The sequence below is a fragment of the Gekko japonicus genome, unplaced genomic scaffold (genome assembly GCF_001447785.1).
Source record: "Gekko japonicus isolate JY-2015 unplaced genomic scaffold, Gekko_japonicus_V1.1 scaffold747, whole genome shotgun sequence".
NCBI classification, from domain to species: Eukaryota; Metazoa; Chordata; class Lepidosauria; order Squamata; family Gekkonidae; genus Gekko; species Gekko japonicus.
This window is the reverse complement of record NW_015160231.1, coordinates 431,715-455,133: the sequence shown is the minus strand read 5'-3', so window position 1 is coordinate 455,133 and position 23,419 is coordinate 431,715. Positions and strand designations below refer to the sequence as shown.

At 45.4% G+C, this 23,419-nt stretch overlaps 1 protein-coding gene across 2 annotated transcripts in view; it reads right to left on the bottom strand.

Moving 5' to 3' along the window:
- The window catches only part of SLC6A20 (solute carrier family 6 (proline IMINO transporter), member 20), a 25,442-nt gene extending 2,023 nt beyond the window's left edge, over positions 1-23,419 (bottom strand). The window contains exons 1-10 of one of the 2 annotated variants that reach the window (XM_015412292.1): positions 23,290-23,419; positions 12,320-12,460; positions 10,513-10,604; positions 7,427-7,654; positions 5,764-5,874; positions 4,147-4,388; positions 3,451-3,613; positions 1,725-1,929; positions 1,018-1,177; positions 419-584 (exon numbers count right to left, since the gene is read on the bottom strand). In XM_015412292.1, coding sequence (XP_015267778.1) covers positions 419-584; positions 1,018-1,177; positions 1,725-1,929; positions 3,451-3,613; positions 4,147-4,388; positions 5,764-5,874; positions 7,427-7,654; positions 10,513-10,604; positions 12,320-12,460; positions 23,290-23,410 — 1,629 coding nt within the window. In that variant the 5' untranslated portion in view covers positions 23,411-23,419. The remainder of the gene's footprint in view (positions 1-418; positions 585-1,017; positions 1,178-1,724; positions 1,930-3,450; positions 3,614-4,146; positions 4,389-5,763; positions 5,875-7,426; positions 7,655-10,512; positions 10,605-12,319; positions 12,461-23,289) is intronic. The other variant, XM_015412284.1, reaches the window with a different exon arrangement.

Genomic DNA, 23,419 nt, shown 5'->3' with positions numbered 1-23,419 from the left:
CTGCTGAACTGTAGCACTTTGCTGCTGAGATTCAGAGCAAACAGCACGAGAGAGAGAAGGGAAATATCCTAATTTTTGTTCCTTTTTATCATTTTTTGCATGGCCCTCACCTAATTGGCGGAGTTAAAAAATAGCTGTTGCACCCTTATACTAGAGTTTCTTGAGTTATTAGACATGACTGAAAATTCTTTAGGTATTCCCTTATATAGTGCAACTTTCTAATTGTGCCTCTAATGTACCAAAGCTACACCTACTTAAGATCAATTTTCCTATTGTCCTTCGCAGTTCACAAGCTAAACAGCTAACTTACAGCATTTTGTTTTCAAAATTTACTAGCACTGGTCTCCATACTTTTCCCTAGCTGGTAGATCTCAGCCTACTGCTGGTTAGTTTCTTCAAACAGCCGTGAGTAAAATACCTCTGTTGCATCCCACGCTTGGTATTTCAGGGTCCCTGTGCTGATGTAGTCAGTGATGTAAAATATAAATAGGCTTACAATTAGCACAGGACTAACAAAAGCCCACATAATTTTCCAGTACCAGCTTGGTTTATGGCCTGTCATCACGGTCAGGTCTTCCGCAAATCTGTCAAAGAAAGGAGCACAATGAGCCATCAGGGTGGGGAGCTAGAAGCTGGGAGTTCCAGGTTCAAATCTGCTCTAGGTGACCTTTGGCTGATCATTCTTTCACAGGCAAACTGCTGTGACCGTAAAATGGCGGAGTGCAAGAACAATGCCAAGCAGCTTTGGGTCCCTGTAGGGGAGAAAGATGGAGTATAACATAATAAAAATTGAGCAGTGCTCTGTTGCTCAAATGGTTCTACCCCATTCCTGATCGAAACAAGGCGATACGTATATTGCAGACAGAGAAACCCTGCACATTTTTGAAGGGATGCCAGGAATTTTCAGCTTCCTGGCTTCTGAGGTATAATAGCAGGCATATAAATAGGGATACCTGGATAGAAACGAACAGAATGTTGTGTAGACTAATTGTACAGTGATGTGACGGGTGCTCTTACCTTCCTAGCCCATAAACATAACAAACAGCAATCGTTTCCACTAATACAATGAGCAGCAAGGACAGGGTAGCTGCATAATCATTGAAGATGTCGAACCAATAGCTGCCGGCCTCTAGGGTGAACACGAGGCCAATGATGCAGTTGACAAAACACACGGCCCCTGCGAAAGCAAAACAAGCAGTTGCAGTCTCGGTGGGAAGAAAAGTACGACACTCGAGATTAAAAAGTACCCACTCTTCATTCCACTTGTGGAAGCGGTCAGTGTTCAAAGGGTGGGCTGACTGATGCTATTGTAGTGTGTGAGTGCTTCAGCAGTTGACCAAAGCAGTTAACATGATGTTGATGTCTGCACCTCATTTCCAAAGCAAAAGGAGGCATACAGAAAAAGGGACCATTTTGGAACTGAAAGATGCTGATGTCAAGCAATACCGCTGACCTTTGCCATGTGCAGGACACCCCTGAAAGATGCTGATGTCAAGCAATACCGCGCGCTGACCTTTGCCATGTGCAGGACACCCATAGGCAGAACAGCGTCCGCAGTCTTGAAGCGAGGATGTCTAGAAGTGCCACTGTTGGCCATGCATGCAATTAGGGTGCAACACGTGTGGCAGCATGCTCCCACAACACTCCCTTACAGGCGCAAAACATATCCGGACACCTAGGTGACTTTTACTGTTTGGGGTTCATGTAAGAAATAGCCAGCTTACCAGAGATCATCTCCTTGGGCACGTGAGTGGAAAGGAATTCGCTGTCCGTCAAAGGCGTGAGGATGGCTGCAGTGTTCCCTAGCATGCTGCCTATCCCCAGCATCAGCAGCATAACGAAATAGAGCACTGAATACAGCTGGGAGACCTCCATGTTCTTTATTGCTTCAGAATAGACTATGAATGCTAATCCAGTCCCTTGGACTGCCTGCCCGTGAGGAAGGAAGACCAAACAGTAAAATTATGGACAATGCATTGCCATGGCCAAAGCAACAATTGATTGGAGGGTGATACCTGACTAGAAAGAACTGTCCACAGATTGGCTGCCGCTTTTATTATTGTGGGTGAAAACTTAGAAATCTGATTGGCAGGACACTTGCCTATCAGTAGTTAATATTTATTCTTGAGAATAGATCCAGTTAATTAATTTGAGCTGTTGGCTGGCAAGGCTCTGTACTGTGGCACAGTGCCCACCTCATGAGATGGGCCCTCATTGTGTTACATTATTACTAAAGGCATCACAGCCTGGCTGAGCCAAAACAATACCATGCATATTCTTGGGACTGTGCCTGAAAATACAGATCTTCGAATCATAGAGCTGGAAGGGATCTCCAGGGTCATGTTGTCCAATCCCCTGCACAAAGCAGGAAATTCACAAATGCCTCCCCCTCTACACCCACAGTGACCGCTGTTCCATGCCCAGAAGATGCAGTAGGTCTGTGAACAACAGCCAGAAAATGGAAGTAAACAGGTTCATGAGTAGCAAGTATCTCACATACTACAAATACGTAAAACAACATTGATCTAGCTGTGAGCCCAAGACACTCTCTCATCAAATTGGAAAAAGTGTGTGCTGTCAGCCCTGGAGTGCATTAATTGCTGGGGGTGGGGGGGATGCACACGATCAACGTAGTCAGAGCTGAACAAACTTGATCGATTTGACAACTCATCCTTTGTAATCCAGTGGTGTGGTAGCATATATTCAGCTCTGGATGTGTCAGAGGGCCACATACATAGCTCTCTTTTCTCTTGTCAAGTTCTGAAGCTGACGTGGATGTCATCAGCCAGTTTCCACCTTAATGATACAATCCAGTGGCAACTACATCCCATTGAAATAAATTGGGTTTTGAGCATTCGTTGTGCACTTTACGACTGTTTCTGTACAGCATCAACTTTGGCTGGATTGTGTCTAATAATTTGCATGCGCATTGCAGCATGCTTTCCTGCACACACAAATACGGTGTGATAAGTAAATAAACTTGTATAGCCACATGTGAATGGCTGATGCTAAGAAAAAACCTCCAAAAACGCTGCAGTCAAAACCTATAGTAGTCGCTTTAAGAATACTAACCACATGTGAATGGCTGATGCGAAGAAAAAAACTCTGCAGTCCAAACCTATAGTAGTCGCTTTAAGAATACTTCCATATATCACAAGCTTGCACTCAGTAAAAAGTTTGAGTCCAGTGGCACCTTTAAGACCAACAAAGTTTAATTCAAGGTATATTGATTTGACTGAAATCAATAAACCATAAAGCAAATTGGTCTCAGGTTACATTTACATAGAAAGGGTCCTTAGTCAAATTTGTGAGTTTTAGAAAAGTTACGGTAGATATTCCATAATAAATTTAAAGCATAAGACACCAACAACAAACTGGTTGCTGTTATGCATTTTTAACATCCTAAAAATGAGCTTTACTCTGTTCAAACAATTTTTTAAAGCAGCTCACTGTGTTTAATTCAGCTTCCAAGCTGCAGTTCCTTATCTGTGGAGACAGTTCTGTATATTCACTGGGATGAGCAGATGCTAGATAATTTTTCATATATTCAAGGTTCGCTGCCGTTATTGATCCTTCTTCCAATTCAAAGGCATTTGTAAGAAGCAAGATCACCCTGTCAACAGAATTAATTTAGACACTAAATTAAGAGAGCAAGAAGCAATATTCTTATAAGGTAGTTTCTGGCACCACAAAACAATCTGATGACTTAAAAATAATAATAAACCATAAAGCAAATTAAAATTGAGATCAGTGTCTAACTTGGCTCAAAAATGATCAGAAATTAACCATTCATCCATTTCCAGTCTCTGTGTGTGGCAAAACCATGTTTAAGAGCCCTCATACTGGGCTGACAACATGAATCTGTAATGTTTGAAAGCACCCACAAGGATCAGAACTAGCTCTGAATGCATCATTTACTGTAATGCTGTGATGAGGGGAAAATGTGTGTTCTCCTCTTGAGTGGGTTAATTGCACACTTGGATGCTTTCCCATCATCTCATGCCAAAGCTCCAAATTAGATGACAGGAAACGATGCCCTCCAAAAACGGTTTTGCCATCTTGTCATTAAACAAAAGTAAGGCTGTTTGCAATACCTTTTCAGTTGCAGGTGAAAAGCAGAGGATTGAAACAAAAAGTGAATCTTACTTGCTTATGCAGTTCTCGTAATTGTGGGTTGCCTTGAAACCATAAATAGAGAACGTCACAATGCTGGCAAAGACTGAGGTGCTGCTGTTGATTAACGAGACAATGATGGCGTGCCGCTCGCAGTTGTTGTTTGGCTGGTTGTAGCTGGCAAAAGCGATTAGGCTTCCAAAGCCAAGCCCGAGAGAGAAGAAGATCTGAGTCGCTGCGTTAATCCACGTCTTGGGGTTTGCTAGTTGCTCTAGCTGTAAGGCCCACAGAAATGAGACTGGCACTGTTATGCAGCATCTGACTGATCCTCTCAATGTGCCTGTAGGCTAGGTCATGGCCATTCCCATTTGTATGGCCATGGACTACAGAATGAGCAATATGGACACAGCCTGCTTTCCCTATCTGGTAAAATCCACAACTTCAGTAGTAGCTGTTTACAGGTGCATTTGGTGGTGGAAAGTGCTGTCAAGTCACAGCTGATCATGGGGTGTTCAAGGCAAGAGACGTTTCAGAGGTGGTTTGCCATTGCCTGGCTCCGCATCATGACCCTGGTATTCCTTGGAGGTCTCCCATTCAAATACTAGCCAGGGCCAACCCTGCTTAGCTTCCAAGATCTGATGAGATCGGGCTACCCAGGCTATGTACGTTTACGAAGACGTAAATGCCACTGAGGCCAATGGGCCTCATTCCCAAGCAAGCATGAACGGGAACTGCAGCCTTAGTTCCAATAAAATCAAGCCAGTCTCAGATGTCTCAGCATTGTGGGCGAGCACCTGGGATCTGTAACTCTTCGTTCTAACTCAACAGTATAGTCCTCCTTCCTTTTAGGTCTCAGCAATCTTCTCTTTCTGGCTTTGCCGTTCAATAATATTTCCCATAGCTGAGCTCACTAGATCCTGTTGCAGTTAAAGGGAGATCCTCAACATCTGTTGTTAATCTGATTTCTGGTTTTATGACGGGTGTGACTGACTCCAAGTTCTACGGGTGATCACTGCAATATGTAGTCATCTGTGTGTATAAGAAATCTCTCCAGGGAATTATATTGCAAAATGTCATGTAAAGTTAAAGCAACTCCAAGTTAGAAGCCATGAAGGTTAACAGCTCATAGAGCCTGCCTTGGTGGGGAGGGCGGGATATAAACCGAACAAATAAATAAATAAGAATTTTAAAACCGTGTTATGATCCTGCTAACCTTGTGTTGGCAACCAGCGTGTTAATGTGCCAAATTCTACGCATTCTACACATGTGCTACACATTCTACACACAGAGATCTGCGCCATTTCTGCTGCTCCATTTCACTTCTGTCGAGAATGCTGTTCTGCTTTCACGTTGAAGTGAGTGGACAAAAGACCTCAGTGTGTACACAGAGCACTCATTCCTGCAGCAGATACCAGGTGGTATCGACATGCCAGGGAAGAGGAAATCCGGTTTCGTGCTTTCAGATTATTTAGTCTATTGCTATCTTATTTTCTTTTCTACTTGGGTTGTGTTTATATGAAAGATAGGTTTTGTAGCTATTTCATGGGCCTATACCTCTAGGATGAGAAACACATACTGGTGAAATGTACGTTTCATTTACAATGAAAGGTTTTTCAGTTACATTTGTCAAGCAAGTGACGGCACATGTACCTTTGGCGTAAACATGTATGTCAGTCCATTTGTAGCTCCATGGAGTGTCAGGCCTCTGATTAAGTATATGATGAGGACCACATAGGGCAAAGAAGCCGTCACATACACAACCTGCAAAGGCACCACCAAAGAGCTACATTTATTAGAGCTGCAGATCACCATTTAAATTTAATATGCATTAAAATTCTGAACAACTGTTCTGCTAGAAGAAGGAGGATTGGTTTTTATACCCCACTTTTCTCTACCCCAAGGAGTCTCAGAGTGACTTATAATTGACTTCCCTTCCTCTCCCCACAACAGCCACCTTGTGAGGTAGTTAGGGCTGAGAGAGTGTGGAGAGACCTGTGACTGGCCCAAGGTCACCCAGCAGGCTTCACATGGAGAAGTAAGTGGGGAATCAATCCTGGTTCTCCAAATTAGAGTCCCACTGCTCTTAACAATTTTATCATGCTGGCTATGGAGATGGATTTTGTTTTTGAGGAACCTGTGTGCGCCCATGCTCCAATTCTGGGGGTGAGTTCATTCCATATAAGAAAAGGCTTCAAATCTCTTTGCTGTCAAACAAACCAATCTTCCCCATGTAATCTTTTGAGCCCATGAGGAAGAGACAGATACCATGGATTGGGGGGACAGGGATGGAAGGGAGTGGTATGCTAACTGCTCTAATGTTGTCGTCGCTGCTGAAGTAGTATTTGGGAGGTAAAATTGTCACATCTCAAATTCACTTGTGAAAGCACATGCCCCGAAAGCCGTATTTTCAATTTTGGACATTTACTAGAGTTTGTTTCATGGTGGTGGGGAGGGCCATCAAGTCGCAGCCAATTTATGGCAAACCCTCACAGGATTTTCAAGGCAAGGGATCTTCAGAGGCGCTTGCCATTGCATGCCTCTGGGTTCCAACCAGTGTTCCCTCTAAGCTGAGTTAGTGTGAGCCGGCTCACAGTTTTTTAGCCTCCGGCTCACACGTTTTTGTCTTCGCTCAGGAAAGGAGGGCTCCAGAGCAAACTGATTTATGCAGCAGCCAAATCGCTCGCTCACAACTTTAATGCCAGGAGCTCACAAAGTAGAATTTTTGCTCACAAGACTCCACAGCTTAGAGGGAGCCTTGGTTGCAACCCTGGATTTCGTTGCTGGTCTCCCATCCAAACACTAAACCAGGGCCAACCCCACCTAGCTTCTGAGACCTGATGAGATCAGGCTAGCCTGGGCTGCTTCTTTAATAGTACACTCTTAATCCCCCTCTTCCTCACAGGAGATCAGAGTAGTGACCAGTGCTGTCTCAGTTCTGCTCACCTTAATAGAGCGATCCAGGTATGCTCAGGTGAGCACACAGATCTGTTTATAGGCAGGGTGCCCCTTACGTTACGCTGAAAAGAATGATCTGCACATGCATCCCTTGGTATACATGTACATATTAGGGCCCTCCGCTTAAAGCAATGGAACCCTCTTGAGAGTTAAGAAACGCTGCCTTGTGCGTTCGTTTTTTAATAATATAATCATCAGGTCAGGATGTCTGCATTTTTTTCTCAGACAACAACAACGTTGGTGTTTCTTTAGCAGACAAGGATTAAACCCAAACTGGTTTTAATTCACTTCATGTTTGTTACAGCTCAATACTTCAGCCCCTAATAATAATTTGAATCAATTGCAGTAGTCTTCCTACCTTGCCTGTGGACTCTGTTCCTCTGAGAATGCACAGATAGACCACCAGCCATGCCAGGATCAGACAAACTGCTAGCTCCCATTGGATGCTCCCACTTTCCTCGATAGATGGGGAGATATTCAGGGTTTTCCTGTACCAAAAGTACTGTGTGGATGATGCCTTCTCACACTCCTCCACATAATCAGTATGGTTAATATTCAGTGGACAATTTGCCCATGGCAAAGGATCCTTGGGATGAAAGGCAGATATGAACTCTCATGCTCCCAGAAGTTCCTTGACTGAGGTTCATGCAAATAAGTGCAGGTTAGCTGAAGCAGAATGCAATGCAGTGTCCCACGCCAATATATGGTGATTTGGGGAGCGAACCATAAATTATTCCCTGCTCATTACATAACCTTCCTGCAATGAAGTCTGTGACGTCTAGGCAAGCCACATGTTCTGACAGTGTTTGTCATTCAGTTTTGATAAAATGGCATTATCCTTGAACTAACTTGAAGGCAAGCCACATGTTCTGACAGTGTTTGCCATTCAGTTTAGATAAAATGGCATTATCCTTGAACTAACTTCTGATGGTGTGAGATATGCAAACTTTTGAGTTGGCAGGTGTCTTAACTGGGCAGGAAGAACAGGAAATAATGGCAATATAGAGAAGAAAAGTTATGCATTAAACCAAATATATTTAGCTCCTTCAGGGTCTAATCTCAAATCTCTACCTCTTCAAACACAGATGGTACAATATGTTACGCATATTCTGACCACAGCATTCTATTGATCAACAAAGTGCACAATAATTGTTTGAAAAGTTAAGAGTTTTGTGATTAGCTGTCTGCTTCCCCCTAATCATTTGCCTGATGAAGAGTGATGTGTGATCTGAAAGCTTGCACTCTCTTACACCATTGGAAGGGAAAGTCCAAGGAAAGCTGTTGAAGAATGGGTGCAGTGACACGGTGGCAAACTAAACATTTCCATTTGTAATCTTTGCTTTCACAGTAACCCACCCCCCAAACAAACCACAGCAGGATAAATTTTACAAGACTGATCCAGGTTGCACTGAAAGTTCTATTAATTCTTATATTCTTATGAGTCTTGCAACGATAAACGTTTTCTAAACCCAGGGTGACACGATGAATAGCAGTTAGTCCCCGCACTTATGCAAAGCATTTCTAGAATACAGAACAAAGTGAAAAACAAAATCCACATAGACAAAGATGTTTTCTAAGTAAGTGCTGAAGATGAGGGCTGGGTTGGGTGTGTCACAGTACCAACGTGACAAGTTAACAGGTTGCTTATTAGGCTGTATATTGCTAGTGCTGTTGTATATTACCTCATGCTCAAGTGTCATTATGCAATTTAAACGCCTCAAAAACATTATAAAGTGTAGCTCTTATCATCAAAACCCAGTAAGTTATTCTGGGAACAAATGTTTATAGCTAATTTGAAAATACTTTCATTTCCCTGTTCTCCTGAAAGAGATTAGAAAAGTTTTTGCGAGGATATTTCCTTATTTAAAATAAGCTTGCCTTTTGACTTAACATAGGTCCTCAAAATGGCTTGCGATAATTAAAAACAGAGTACGTAAAGCTCAACATTCTGTGGGCCAGTATTCCACACAAAACATTTAACTGGTTTTCTTTCACACTGAAAGTTTTGGAGAAGGGTGAAAGATGGGATCTGAATTTGGCATCCACTACCACATTCTAGTGCAATCATAGGACCACAAGATATGTATTTAAAAAGGCTCACAATGTAAACATTCATATTTCACTTCTGAAATGTCACTGACTTGATATTGTGTAAGCTTCATGTCTTCAAAGAAGCATCAACGTCCTTTGATGTTCCTTTCCTTGAAGATCTCTTTCAGAGGAAACTCTGTATTTCCCGTGTATAACTAATACAGTAGTGGGGATCTAGCTGCATATGGCCAATTCTGTCCTGCATACAGCTTATTAGCACTCCATTCACCTATCCACTTTTTAATGGTTCTAAGGAGCCATTTAACTCCAGATGAACATCGAATAGCTTTGAAAATGCTGGGGCAATTGAGCAAAGGGGACAGGACAGGACAGGGACTGAGACCCAGTGGTAGAACGTTTGCTTTAAATGCAGAAGGTCCCAGGTTCAATCCAAAACATGTCCAGATAAAAGGATTAGGTACTGGTGATATGAAAGACCTCTGCTTGAGAACTTGGAGAACAATAACCTGTTCATGATACACTTGATTTTTCTTTATATGAGTGTTGCATACATTCTCATATTACATTCGATGTAATATGTATTACATTGTATGTGTACAGCTGAATGTGTGGTTTCAAACCCCACATTTATCCAGGTACTGGTCCCCAGTTTTATTTGTAAACTGACCGCGCACTGATTCTTTCTCACAAACAGGTATACATGCAGGTTGTACATGCATTCACTATAACATGAACAGGGCTACTGCCAATCAAATTAGGCAATACCAAGCTTGATAAATCAAGAGTCTGACAGGTTCATATGAGAAAGCTCCTGTTCTGTCCTAGAGGTCCTAACATAACAAACTAGCAGAGTTTCTGGCAAACATTTTCTTTACTCATTCACAGGAGGATATTTGCACACAGCAATATAAGTTGCAGCATCTTGCACTTGGAAAATGCAATGGGGTGATTGGATGTACAATAAAACGAACACATGAAACTCTCTTATACTGAAAAAGACCTTGATGATCTATTCTAGCCAGTAGGGTCTACTCTGCCTGCACATCAGTTCTCCACGGTCTTTGGCTGAGCTCTCTCACATCACCTGATCCTTCTATTCTAGCCAATAGGGTCTACTCTGCCTGCACAACAGTTCTCCACGGTCTTCGGCTGAGCTCTCTCACATCACCTGATCCTTTTAACTGGAGATGCTGGTATTGAACCTGTGGCCTTCTGCATTCCAAGCAGATGTTCTACCACTGAGCCATCTCCATGGCTTTTTTTAATCCTGCAGCTTCTCCAGGTGTCTATGCTGGACAACAACAAATACATTTGCAGAACTGTTCAGAATACCCTTTCCCCTGGATGGAAAGATGATTTTGTGCACCTTATATATAGTATTCTATTTCTCACCTGAAACGAATGGAAGAGGTACCAGAAAGCCCAAGCATTTATGACATTGTAGTACATAGAGAGGAAAAAGGACACAACTACACTGGCAATTCCTGAAAATACAAAGAGGGACATTCATGAACACTGGCCTCGACCTTCAATTGTATCATATCTCAGAAGTAACTACTACTCGTTTTTTTAATTTATGTACTGCCCGAAGCAGTTTATCCCATTGTTCTCCTCTCTTCCACTTTATCTTCACAACAACCATGTGAAACAGATTAGGCTGAGAGAGTATGATGGCGACCAGGGCTCTTTTTGTAGAAAAAGCCCAGCAGGAACTCATTAGCATAATAGGCCACACCCCTGACAGCACAGCTCATTAGCACATTAGGCCACACCCAAATGTTACCAGAAGTGTGGTTATCCAGCCACACCCACCTTTTGCTTGTTATTCTGTTTACCTTGTTTGTTGTCAAAACCCAGGGCCTTTTTTTGTAGCAGGAACTTCTTTGCATGTTAGGCCACAAACCCTAATGTAGCCAATCCTAATGAGTTTCTGCTGTTGGGTGTGGCCTGTTATGCTAATGAGTTCCTGCTGGGCGTGGCCAACTTGGGAGCCAGCCGGAACTCTGTTCCTGTGCGTCCCTGCCCAAAAATAGCCCTGATGGCGACCCTCTGTTGACTGACCCCTACTGGGGGCCTGGAGGCTATTCAGAGAGGTGGCTGAATAAAGCCTGCCCCCGCCTCCCACCTCCCACCTCTGATATTTCAAGGAGGTCTCCCATCCAAGTACTTGCTACAGCCGACCCCACGTAGATTCCGAGATCTGATGAGATCGGGCTTGCCTGGGCTATCCAGGCCAGGGCATGCCTGTGTGCTTTTTGTAAGCAAGCCAGAGCATATTTCTGCAGGTTTTAAATATAATTTGGTTGACTGCTTGTCCGAAGGGATTCCAAAGGGTGTTATCTCCAGGCACATGAGGGGATTCTACATATTCAGTCCATGCAGGAAAAAATTGGTTTCTAAATTTAGAAGAGGGGGGGGGGAGCCAAGAAGCAGCCCGTGGGAGACTGAGGGTGCTCCAGGAGGGATGGAATACAGAGTGTAGTTCTCTGTTCAAACGAGGGAAGGAGCAGCTCTGCGGGCTGAGAAATTAACCTGACCCAAAGAAGTCACAGGATTCTGGAGAGACAGATATGGGCCAGGGGAAATTTCCCTGAACAAGCTGCCAGTTTGTCTTGCCTTGATCATTTGACTGTTACTAAATATGCAGAAAATGCTCACAGCAATCTGAAGACAAGTTGTTTTTTCTGCTCCCCACCTTGAATATTCATTTGAAGTAAATAATGGACAATCACGACAGGATGGAGTTGTTCCTAGTGGCTATTCCCAGGTTGGATGAGGCAGCAGGAGGGCCTGTTCTTAATGGGGTCACCGTTAGAATAATTGTTTGGAAGTACTTTGAATCAAGGTCGCCTTTCAGAAGGTCAGGAATAAGCTGTGGCCAAGGAAGTGTCTTTTCACTCAACCATGCCCTCTCCCCAGACCAGAAGGATCTGATCTTTACGGTGCCATCGAGTCTGGCCTTCAAAGCAGCCGTTTCCTACTGAGGAACTGATCTCTGTAGTCTGGAGATCAGTCGTAATACTGGGGGAACTCCAGGCCCCATCTCGATACTGGTAACCTGAGGAAGAGGGGGGACACCTTATGGACAGGCTCAGCAGAGCCTTCTGCTGATCTGAGAAGAATGAGTCATTTCTCAGGAACCCCAGAAGAATTCTACAGGGACCAGGTGATCAGGAAAATAAGACAAACGAGAACGCACCAACCCCACAGAGGTAAGGACTTATTGCTTTCCATGCCCCGATGCTCCCTTGACGCATGCGCTGTCCCACTGCCAACTCCAAGTATAACAATGGCATCCCTTCCACAATCAACATAATAAGATAAGGGACAAGGAATCCACCTGCAAGAGAAGCAAAGGAATACATTTAGCAAACGAGTGGATTTGCAGCACAATTCTATGCAGAGTTAATCCAGTCTAGGGTTGCCGGACCCCCATGGTGGAGGCAGGGGTCCCCCTCTACCAGGTCCTACCTCCAGCCATCAATCAGCTGGCCAGCAAGGAGGACTTACCAGGAAAAAGGAGTAGGCCTCATTGCTGGTGTCACACAGGAAGTAGACATCATCACACCAGTGATGTCTGGGTGATGCTCTGGTATTTGGGCAAAAACTCCATGGCAGAAGCTGGTTTTACCATAGAGTTTTTGCACAAAAACCAGAGTGTTGTTCGGAAATTGCTGGCATGATTATGTCACTTCCTATGTGATGCCAACAATGAGAGCTAGGCCTTTCTCTTTCTCCTGGTAAGTCCCCTCCATCCCTTGCCAGTTGCTAGGATGGACCTGGCAACACTACTCCAGTCTAAGCACAAGGAAATAAATAGATTTAGACTGGAGTAATTTTGCATAGCATTGCACTCCTAGACATTTATTTTTTTAATTTGCAATTTGAAAGCTTGGTGTAGAAGTAAAAATAGTGCACCAGTGCTGTAACACACGCAAGAAATGGAAAGAAAGGGAAATAAAGAAATGGAAAGAAAGAGGGAAAGAACGAAATGGAAAGAGAGGGAAGGAAAGAAAGAAATGGAAAGAAAGGGAGAGAAAGAAAGGGAAAGAAAGAAAGAAATGGAAAGAAAGCATATAGATGGGGGAGAGGAGTGAAAGAAGGAAGGAAGGGGTGTAAAGAAAGCAAACAGATGAGGAAAGAGGAAGGAAGGAAGGAAGGAAGCCACCCTGGACCATGATCCCATCCACCCAGGCCAGCCAGCAGCCCAGAGCCTCCCCCCACCCCAAGGCTCCAGAGCATGGCCTGGGCCTGGGGAAAAACCACACCCCACTTACCCGACTGCTGGCTTGTGAGGCTGGCTCGGCAACCCCCCACCTCCATCCTTCCCAGTGAGGGGCCTGCTGCAGCGCCCTGAAGGCTCCAGAGCATGCCTTGGCCCTGGGGAAACCCCCCAGCCCACCCCCCCTCACCCACCTGCCAGCTTGCAAGGCCAGCTTCACCAGCACCCCACACCTCCATCCTTCCCAGCGAAGGACCTGCTGCAGCCTCACCAATGACTATGGAGCATGGCCTGGGCTCGAGGAAAACCCCCAGTCCACCCCACTTACCTACCCGCTGGCTTGCGAGGCTAGCTCTGCCACCCCCTCCTCCATCCTTCCCAGTGAGGGCCTGCTCAACCCCACCAATGGCTCCAGAGTGTGGCCTAGGCCTGGGGGGAAACCCCAGCCCACCCCACTCACCCGCCGGCTGGCTTGTTCAGCCATCTCTGCATCCCCAGACCTCCTTGACCTTCCCAGTGAGGGTCCTGCTGCAGCCCCCTGACAGCTCTGGAGTGTGGCCTAGGCCCATAGTGGGACCTCCAAGGGCAGGAGGCCTACAGAGGTCAAGGGGGCAGTTTACGAACTGCTGTCCTGAAGGATGGCAGGCCATGACTGCTGGGAGCAGGCAACAGCTCTGTCTGTTATAGTGGCCACAGAGCAGGCACTGGCTGAACAGGAGGGCAGAGCTGCCCACTCCTCAAAACTGCACTGGGATGAAAATCCCTTCACTGAGGTTCGGAAATCTGTGCGCTAGCACACCCTAGTGCCCCTTAGAGGGAACAATGGCAGGAGGTAATCTGAAAGCTCCTTGTCCCCCCGAAAGCACTCTCTCACACCAAAGCAAACAAGCAGTTCTTAAGGGGAGTTTCCCCGAAGCACTTCTGACTACAAGTGCAGTCACACACTCCTGCAATTTTTGTGCGTGTAAAATAAAAAGAAATTTTAAAAGAACTTAAATACATAGAAAAAAAATCACATGCAATCATAGAATGAGTGGTGCAGGCAGGGCCATTTGACTGAGGTAATGATGACAACAGGCATAGGCTCTTCTGGCAAGCCGCCACCCCCCCACCCCCTTGTGATTGTCGCTGCTCTTCAGGTCCAAGCCAAGTGTCCCCTCCAGCACTGCCTGCACCGCTCAGCAGACTCCACGGTTATTTTTAACGTCTGAAACCTTCCCCTGATGATCCCAGCAGCGGTGATCCATTTCAAGACAATTAAAAGACTGGAAGAATGCTTTGAACAAGCTCTCTCGGCTTGGTGCCTCAGTGTAACTAGTGAAGGAGTGAAGGGGAAAACGCCTTGGAAGAAAGAATGTGATTAAGGAGAGTCTTTCACACAGTTCAGACAGCAGTTGTTAAAGGATAACTAATTGTCACAAAGAGACTTAAAAGATAACCAGGGGAAGAGGAAAAACACCAGAAGTCCCATGCCACTTGAAAGACAGGACTTGGAAGCCAGGGTGGAATGTCATGTTACACGGACAGTTCCCCTGGAGACAATGGCTGCTTTGGAGGGGGAACTCTATGGAATTATACCTCACTGAGGTCCCTTCCTTCCGCAAACCCTACCTTCCCCTGGCTCCGCCCCCAAAATCTCCAGGAATTTCCCAACCCGGACTTGGCAACCCTAGGCTGTAGGGGGCTACTCTGTTCAGATCTGACCCGGTCTTAGTGAATTGGGATTTGCTATCTTGTTTTTGTTTGTATCTGAAAATGTTTTTAACTGTTATTATAAGCTGCCTTGAGCTACAAGGAAAGGTGGGATATAAATGCTTTAATTAAAAAAATTATAGGGCACTGGGCAAAAGTTCTGGATGGGGCCCAGAACCATTACCCTTGCTGCCCCCTCCACTGGGGCTCATGAGAGGTGGGTAGGACCCACCACCCACTGCCACCAGAGGCCAGCTGCGGGAGCCAGCTCTTGTTCTTGTTTTCCCCTGGCCTTGGGAGGGGCGCAGGGCTCATGGGTGGTTGGGGCCTTCCAAGTGTGGGGCCCAGGGCAGCTGCCCCTGTTGCCCATTGGCTAACACCACCCTTACTCTCTCCCGTTTAAAGTGGTACAGCCCATTCTACCATTTTAGAACTCTGCCAGCTCTCAGGCTTCATTGGAATCTGCGTGAGTGACTTCAGAGTAACAATGGTAAGGACTGAGTTGTGATTAAAACCAACTGAGCTAAGATAGGCAAAGCCTCTAACTGGTGCTGGAATACTCATTGAGACTTCACATTTCCTGTTGTTTAACTGCCTGGTCTTGTCCCTCCTCACTTTTATATTAGCAACTTTAAAAAAAAAACAGCTTCACTCCCATGCTTTAATAGTACTTATCAGGAGTCATTTCCTGCGGGAGCACACAGAAGCGGAGCTCCAGCAGTAAGGAGCCCAGGGGGTGGGCACATGCAACAAGCTCCGCCCCTTGCTCCCAGCAGCCCTCAGTTGGGCCAGAGGAGCAAGAAGCAGCCAGGTAAGTTGCAGAGCTGCCCCCCTCGGCCCACCTTCAGGTACAAGCTCTCCCTCCTCTGGGAGGGCAGATCTGCATGTCCCCGTCCCCCCCATAGCTAGCAATCCAAAACAGTCCAGTGGCACTTTTAAGACTAAGTTTTATTCAGGTACAAGCTCTCCCTCCGCTGTGAGGACAGATCTGCACGTCCCCCCCCCCCCCCCAACACATACAAAAATCCAAAACAGTCCAGTGGAGCCTGAGTGGTGGGTGTTGCCTTCTGACACACGTCCGGTGATGTCAGGGTGTGTGGCATATGCAAATAATTTATGTTAATAAGTTATGCTAATGAGCTCCTGCATCTCTTTTTCTACGAAATGACCCCTGGTACTTATTAAGAATGTCCGTTTAAAAGTGTCATTTTAATTAAATATGACAAATTCAGTTAGGAAACTGGCTCAGTCCTTCATTGTGGGCATTCCGAGCTACAGTGACAGAATAGTGGAGGGTAATGCACATGTTGGGGGGGGGGCATCCTTCCCTACAAAATGGAAGGTGAGGCCTTCCTACTTCTCCCTCCTACTGGGCTATCATTGGCAATAACTAAAAACAGCCACACCAAAAACAATCACAACTATGGAGATCATGGGCTATGTCTGGATTCCCCACCCTGCCTTTTTGTAACATGTGATTTGCAAGTTCACCTCAATTCCTACACATGTGTTACCCAATGTAGATTGGGATTTCATTGTAAACTGGGTGCCACACTTCGGGACTAAGATGAATCCTCAAGTCATATGAGATTAAAAAAAAGGGTGGGGAACCCAGACATAACCTGCAAACACCATGACATATGCAAATGTTACCATATGTTAGAAAGAGTCCTCAACTCTCTTTCATTGTGATGTAGTGACAAAAACAGGAAATAGGCTTTGCCTTATCTTTCTGGTGCATGTCCTGCAGATTCTTATCTCAACGCGAGAAAATGAAAAGTTTTCACAGTGTGGACTATTGACCCCTAGAGGTCTATTACAAAAATGACCCTGATCTGAGAACATCTTACAAAAGGCCATGTGGTGGAATGGGCCTGTTCTGCTCTGCTCTCCAAGGTTTTCGCAACACCTGGAGAGGCTATTCTCTTTCTTCAGTAACCCGCCACCTCCGCCACCTCCACCACCTGGCCTGTGTAGGAATTGCCTGCTGGGAGGGTCAGGACTCCCAGCTTCCCTTCCACATTCTGAGCCCTTGCCTCTGTTACTCCCGCTGCCCAGCACCTGGTCACCATGGGGACAGTTTACTGCTTTGTACACCCCTGGAGGAATAGTCACTTGCCAACTGCCTGCCTTCCCCGATGCCCCTTTTAAAATAGCATGTCCAAGATGGTGGAGGTCTATGTGGTACAGAGAACCACTAACAGCATCAAAAGTTATAAAGTATTTATTAAAAAGCACACAAGCACACTTTTTTCACAGCACCACATTGAGCAAGGGATTCAAAAGAAATGGGTACAATGCAATTCCTCTGACCCTCTTTCTATACCTGCCCTATCAGATGTTAAAATATAGGACAGGCTCCTTAGCTTAGGAAATTACAGATCTCTACAGAGTTGCCATTACCTCAAAATTTTCTCCACCTCTCCAGGACAGCAGGTTAAATGGCTGCCTCAGGCCGGGTCAGATAATTTTTTCCTTAAGTTTACAGAAATTTCCTTCCTGAAGTCTCTCTAGTATTTAATTGCTCCAAATCTCTGTTCCCTGCTTGTTCCCCACCCATTATCTCTCCTCCTAGATCTCTAAGCATTTGTATGAAGGTGGGCTGAGGTATATCTGGAAAGCAATTGAACTGACCTCCCCCCTTTCTGCCTGCTTTTTGCCCAGAGAGAGAGAAAAAACTTTTAAAACTCAGAGTGCAGGTTTTGCTCATTTCAAACTTTCAAAGAAAAAAATGCATTTCTTCACAGGCCATTTCAGTAATGACTGGCAGTTTAACCAAAGAGTTTACACAGGTAACTAAATTTGGTTGAAAACCCACGCACTGTAACATTTGTTATCTGACACCCTTACACACTTTCAGGTCTATTTTATGCAACAATAACAAAATCCTACACATGCACTCAAGTCTGTTTTACTGTATTAATGCATTGGGCAGCTCCAGTTGTTTTGGCACAGGCCTGTATTCCTTGTGATCCGGGGAAGCTCACCGGAATGAACCCACAGGGTCAGGATCCCTCAGGAGGACAGAAAAAAGATCTGGAACTCTGCCAGAATGGCTCTCTTAAGAGAGCAGGTTTGGCCAAAGCAGTTGACTGAGGCACAAAGAAACATCATAGGCCAGAGAGGATCGTTGTAGGCCAGCAGTTCTTAAAGACAGCTATATCCTTTTATGCTTTGAAATCAGTGATCTTAGAAGGGGGAAATGGATTTTTAATGAAGGACTGGATGTCAGGAGGGCGATGCCAACCCCCTCCCAACTATGCCGGAAATAACCCAATCAGGACACGTCACGGGCAGGCAGGCAGTCCTCGACCCTTCCCGGGAGGTCCAGGGGTCCTGGCTCAGTGTCCACCCAGAGGTGACAACTCTAAGAAGGGAGGGGGTTGGGGACACGGGATCACATGGGCAGGGCGTCAAGGACCTGACCGCCTACGACAGGGTTGGTGGGTGGAGCAATGAGAGTGGAATGTCGTGGAGCCCCAGCTTGTGGCTCGGTTACTTTAAGAAGTGGGTGGTGGGTGAAACAGGTGTGGAGGCTGCACGAATAAAAGAACGAACAGGTGAAGCCAGGGAGGATTCGTGGAGAGCTAGTGAGGTAGACGGAGAGGAGAGGGGCGTATCCGCTCGAATTCATCTCAAGCAAGCTCTCCCAGTTGAGGCAAGTGAGTTTTAACTTGACCAACAGCATATCTGAGGCAAACCTGGGTCGATAATGTTCAGCCTTACAACCTGGATTCAATCCACGACTGACTCGGACCCTCCCACAACCCTGAGCGTGACACTGGATTACTTGTTGAGAGCTTTTCTTCCCAGCTCTTGCCCTGAGGACAGTTTTGGTCTGAGGACATGAAGTCAGTGCTTAGGAGGAAGCCAGGCATGCCAAATCAGCTGCAATCTGCCAGGAGTAGTTTGGAGGTTACTCCAGAAGAAGGGGGCACAAACATGATTTAGTAGCAATGACACCGCAGGGAACTGCAAGTTTAACAGCCATGTACACTTCCTTTGACTGGTAAGTACCATCATATGTGTTTAATAGATTAGCCAGTTTTCTTGTATTTAAATAAATGTATTTGTTTTGGTCCTATCTCAGGTACACGAGCAGGGAAATGATTATCTAGATGTACACACTGGGGTCTTAGTTCTCCTGGGAGGGGTCCTTGCGTCAGAAAAAGAAGGTAACTCCTGGTTGTCTGAACCAAGCCTTTAGTTCTAATACAAGGTGTGCAATGATACCTTGGCCAAGTAAATAAATAAAATGCTGTTCGCCTTTACAGTGCTACTGGACTTTTTTCTTGGCAAAACTCCTCTGCTTCAGTTTCCCGGACAGAAAACTGTAAACTGAGAAATGGATAGAAGTCTGGTCAATGAAACAGGCAGACTTTGGTTAGAAGCTGGATGTGTTGTCAGCCATGCATCCCTCCAGTGAGTAGAATGGGCCTCAGGGCTGGAGTACACGCTATAGGTGCCACTGGAATCAGAGCTTTTTTAGAATAACATTTTGGCATGTGACTGCAATCTGCTACTGCACCCCTGTGCATTTCCCTTGTTTGTTTGTGCATGCTCTGCTGCTTAAGAGTCAGGTGAAATGGAAGAAAATCCCCTAAACTGGGGATGTGATGGCATCAGTACCAAAGGTTTGAGTTCTTAAACTACATAAGTGCTTTTTGGGGAAAACATCCCTCCCCCCCCCCCCCCCAGAACTGCACTTTTTGTGTCTGCTTGTGTTGAAAAAAGTCTTCATTGGGATGCTGTTGAAAATCATATTCTCGTGGCAGCTTCTCTCCAGGAACACATTATAAGGTGACTGTGAAACTCACTAGGCCAGGAGTCCCCAACCTTTGTGAGCCCGCGAGCACCTTTAGAATTCTGACAGAGGGTAGTGGGCCCAACACCCCAAGTGGCTACTGTAGGAGGCAAACCACAAATGGCCAGGGGACAGGGTCATGCATGACTCTCATACCCTTCAACATTTAAGGCAGAAGCTGCATTTAACAGGATGCCTTTTAATCTGCACAGGCAATCAGGAGCCCTGCTGGGCTCAAAGCCCACCTGGCCTGGGCCACTTTCGAACAACGCTTGGTGGGCACCAGGTAAGGTGTTAGTGGGCACCCTGTTGGGGACCCCTGTGCTGCATGATCACATCATGAGGAAAGGGAAATGTTGCTATGAAGGATGCTGTTTTGGAGAGCATCGCTGTGTTGTGTGTTGCAGAGAGTGTGGCCCTCAAGAAAACTTTATTCTGCTACAAGCCTCGGCGTTTGACTTTGCAATCACCTCTGCAAGACCTGAAGATTAAACTGAAAACATGTTTTGTATGTCTGTGTGAAGCATTTCCAGGTTTCTTTTCAGAGCAGGCCAAAATATTTATGTAAATATCTATTATTTGGTGTTTAATCTCCAGCATTAACATTCTTTGCAGCTGGGACTGTTTAGCACTGGCAAGGAAAGCAGTCTGCACAGTAACGGATGCAAGAGAAGGTGAAGGGAATGCTCAGCCATAATCCGTTTTATTCAGGGAATTATTTTGTTGCCTCCTGGCTGCGCCTTTATTAACAGCCTCTTTGTTTAGAAGTTAGGTAACTTCTTCCATGCGAAGGGAGTTCTCAAGATCCTAGCAGCCCTGGCACTGCTGTGGTGCCTTTTGCTAACAAAAGCCCTTGACCGAGACTAAGGCCCAATATGCCCTGTGCGTGTGTGATCACGGGGGCAAGGAAAGGCTTGCAGGGGCAGGAGGAGCTTCCAGTTTTCCTCCCAACCCTGCTTTCGGTGGGAGGGCTTTTTGCACCTTTTGTCTGGCTCCACATGTTCTTCCTAGTTTGTCATCTCTTGGTAAAAAAATAGGGATATTTTGGATAGCTGCCCACCATGCGAAATGAAGGGAAAGCACCACTATAAATTTGCTGTCTAGACGAGACTTTAAGGGGACTTTTGTAGAAAAAGCAAGAGGTAAGCCTGTCCCCCCCCTCAACCAATCCTGAGGTCTAGAGATCTTGCACTGGGTAATGCCCCCAAGACTAACCAAAAACTGTTTGGCCCCATCCTCCTGAGCCAGAGGCTCCTCCCCCAGACCCATGTTGAACTCCACCCCTGTGAGCTAGCAGGGTCCCGCCCTGACCCATACAGGGTCCACCTCTGAGCCAGTTTGGTGTAGTGGTTAAGTGTGCGGACTCTAATCTGGGAGAACCGGGTTTGATTCCCCACTCCTCCACTTGCACGTGGCTGGATGACCTTGGGCAAGCCGTAGTTCTGATAAGAGCTGTTCTTCAAAAAGAGCCGTTTCTGTCAAGAGCTCTCTCGGCCCCACCTACCTCACAGGGGGTCTGTTGTGGGGAGGGGAAGGGAAAGGAGTTTGTAAGCCGCTCTGAGACTCCTTTGGGTAGTGAAGGGTGGGGTATAAATCCAATCTCTTCTTCTTCTTCTTCTTCTCTACCTAGATAACAGATCCCCCCACCAATTGTTTTAAAAGTTGGCAGTTCTATATCATAACTTCTATATCTTAACCTGCGATCAGATGGCAGGCTTGGTGTGGTCTGGCCATGCCTCTAATCTCTCCAGAGCTATTTGTTGTGTGACCAGACACGCTACCCTTTAAAAAACCCTCTACTTTGAGCATGTGTAGAACCGCTTATCTGCCATGGGTGGATATGTGGTCATGCGCATATTGCTAACTGAGAAAAAATGGCAGCCAGGGCATGGAAGCCCCAGACCTCCAAACATCTTGAGTGCACAATGGGGTGAATAGAAGGCCGGAAATGTGCGGTGGGACAATTTGAGCTGTAAACAGTGGAATTTCTCCGGCGTCAAGGAAGTCTGGGGTGAGGATGGGAGGAGAGAGATTGGGGAGTGGAACAGAGTGGGAGACAAATGTTACATTAAATCCGGTAGGGAGAAGGGGTGACATCGGACCGAACAGCCCATCTGATAGCACCCTAGATCTTAGTTTTGTGTTGGATGCATGAGTTTATAATGAAGTGAAACAAAGTCCCAGCTCCCAAGTTACCAAGATGAGTTAGTTCTAGATTCAATTTTTGAAGAAAACATAATTTTGTATATCATGCCTCTATTTAGAAAGTTTTGAATCCTGTATTTATATCAGTCCAAATTAGGATTCCATGTACTTCCCCCTTCATCCAAGACAAGGAGAAAACAAAAGGACAGAATAAGCTCTACTAGCAGTTTTGTATGTGGTTGTGATATTTTACTGTACAAATTGCAATTTGATTTCAACACAAAGCTTTTACTTGTTTATATAGTTTTAACTGAATGAGCATCATTGATGAGAACTCAGTAATGTATTTTCCTATTACAGATTCCTCTGAAGAAGCCTGTGGGCGAAAGGCATGGAGAATTTGCAGAATTTTAACTGAGTAATAACATATATATATTTATTTTGCACCATTGGCCTTTATTTTCTAACCCTTCAGCCAATACCACATAAAAGTACATTGGAGGGTCATGTGAGATGCTTTGTGCCTCCACAGGGCAAAGTGGTCCTGTGCATGCAGGAAGCCCTCCATTCACTCCCTGGCTTCTCCAATGAAAGGATCCCGGAGTACCGGTGCAGAGAAAGACTGTTCTCTTTCTAAGAACCTGGGAAGCCACTGCTAGTCAGAGCAGACAATACTGAGCTGGATTGACCAGTGGTCTCACTCCAGAGCAGCTTCCCATGTGCTGAATGAGGCGTCTATGTACAGTTTTTATAAGGTGTGTTTTCATTCCCTTAAATTTTCAGTTAGTCTATCAGAAATGCATTTATTATAGTTGTTTGCATGACTATGACTAATTTTCATTAGCATGAATAAGGAATTATTGTGCCTCTGCTTGGAAGTGTTTAAATCCTGTATTTATATAAAAGTACAAGAAACTGAATCGGTTTCTTCTAGTATGTTGCAGCTTTTTGCTGAACATTCTCTCTCCATACAGAGTGGGAGAAGGTGCCAGAAAAACAGTTTGCTTTGGGAAAAATGGGGAAAATAAGATCAAAAGCTGTCCATGAACTAACATCAAGCAAACAGAAATGTATCAAACAGGAAAACGGGCAGCATATTGAGACTAGGACATTCTGTATTGTTCTTGCCTCTACAAAATATAAAAGCAACTGTTCCTTTCTCAAGAGAAGGAACTCTGTTGAGCACCCAGCACTCTTCTGGGGGGGGGAAAGACAAACCAGGCTTAAAAAAAGAAGAAGAAGAAAAGAGGCCGATGCCCCCTTGGTCTGTATCCAGAGACAATCAAGGAACTTGAACTGCACTTACCTCCTCCATACATCTGACATAAATAGGGAAACCGCCATACATTCCCCAATCCCACTGCATAAGAAATGCAGGCAAACACAAACTGGAAAGGGTTGTCCCATAATGGCCTGGCTTTCTCCATTTCCACTAG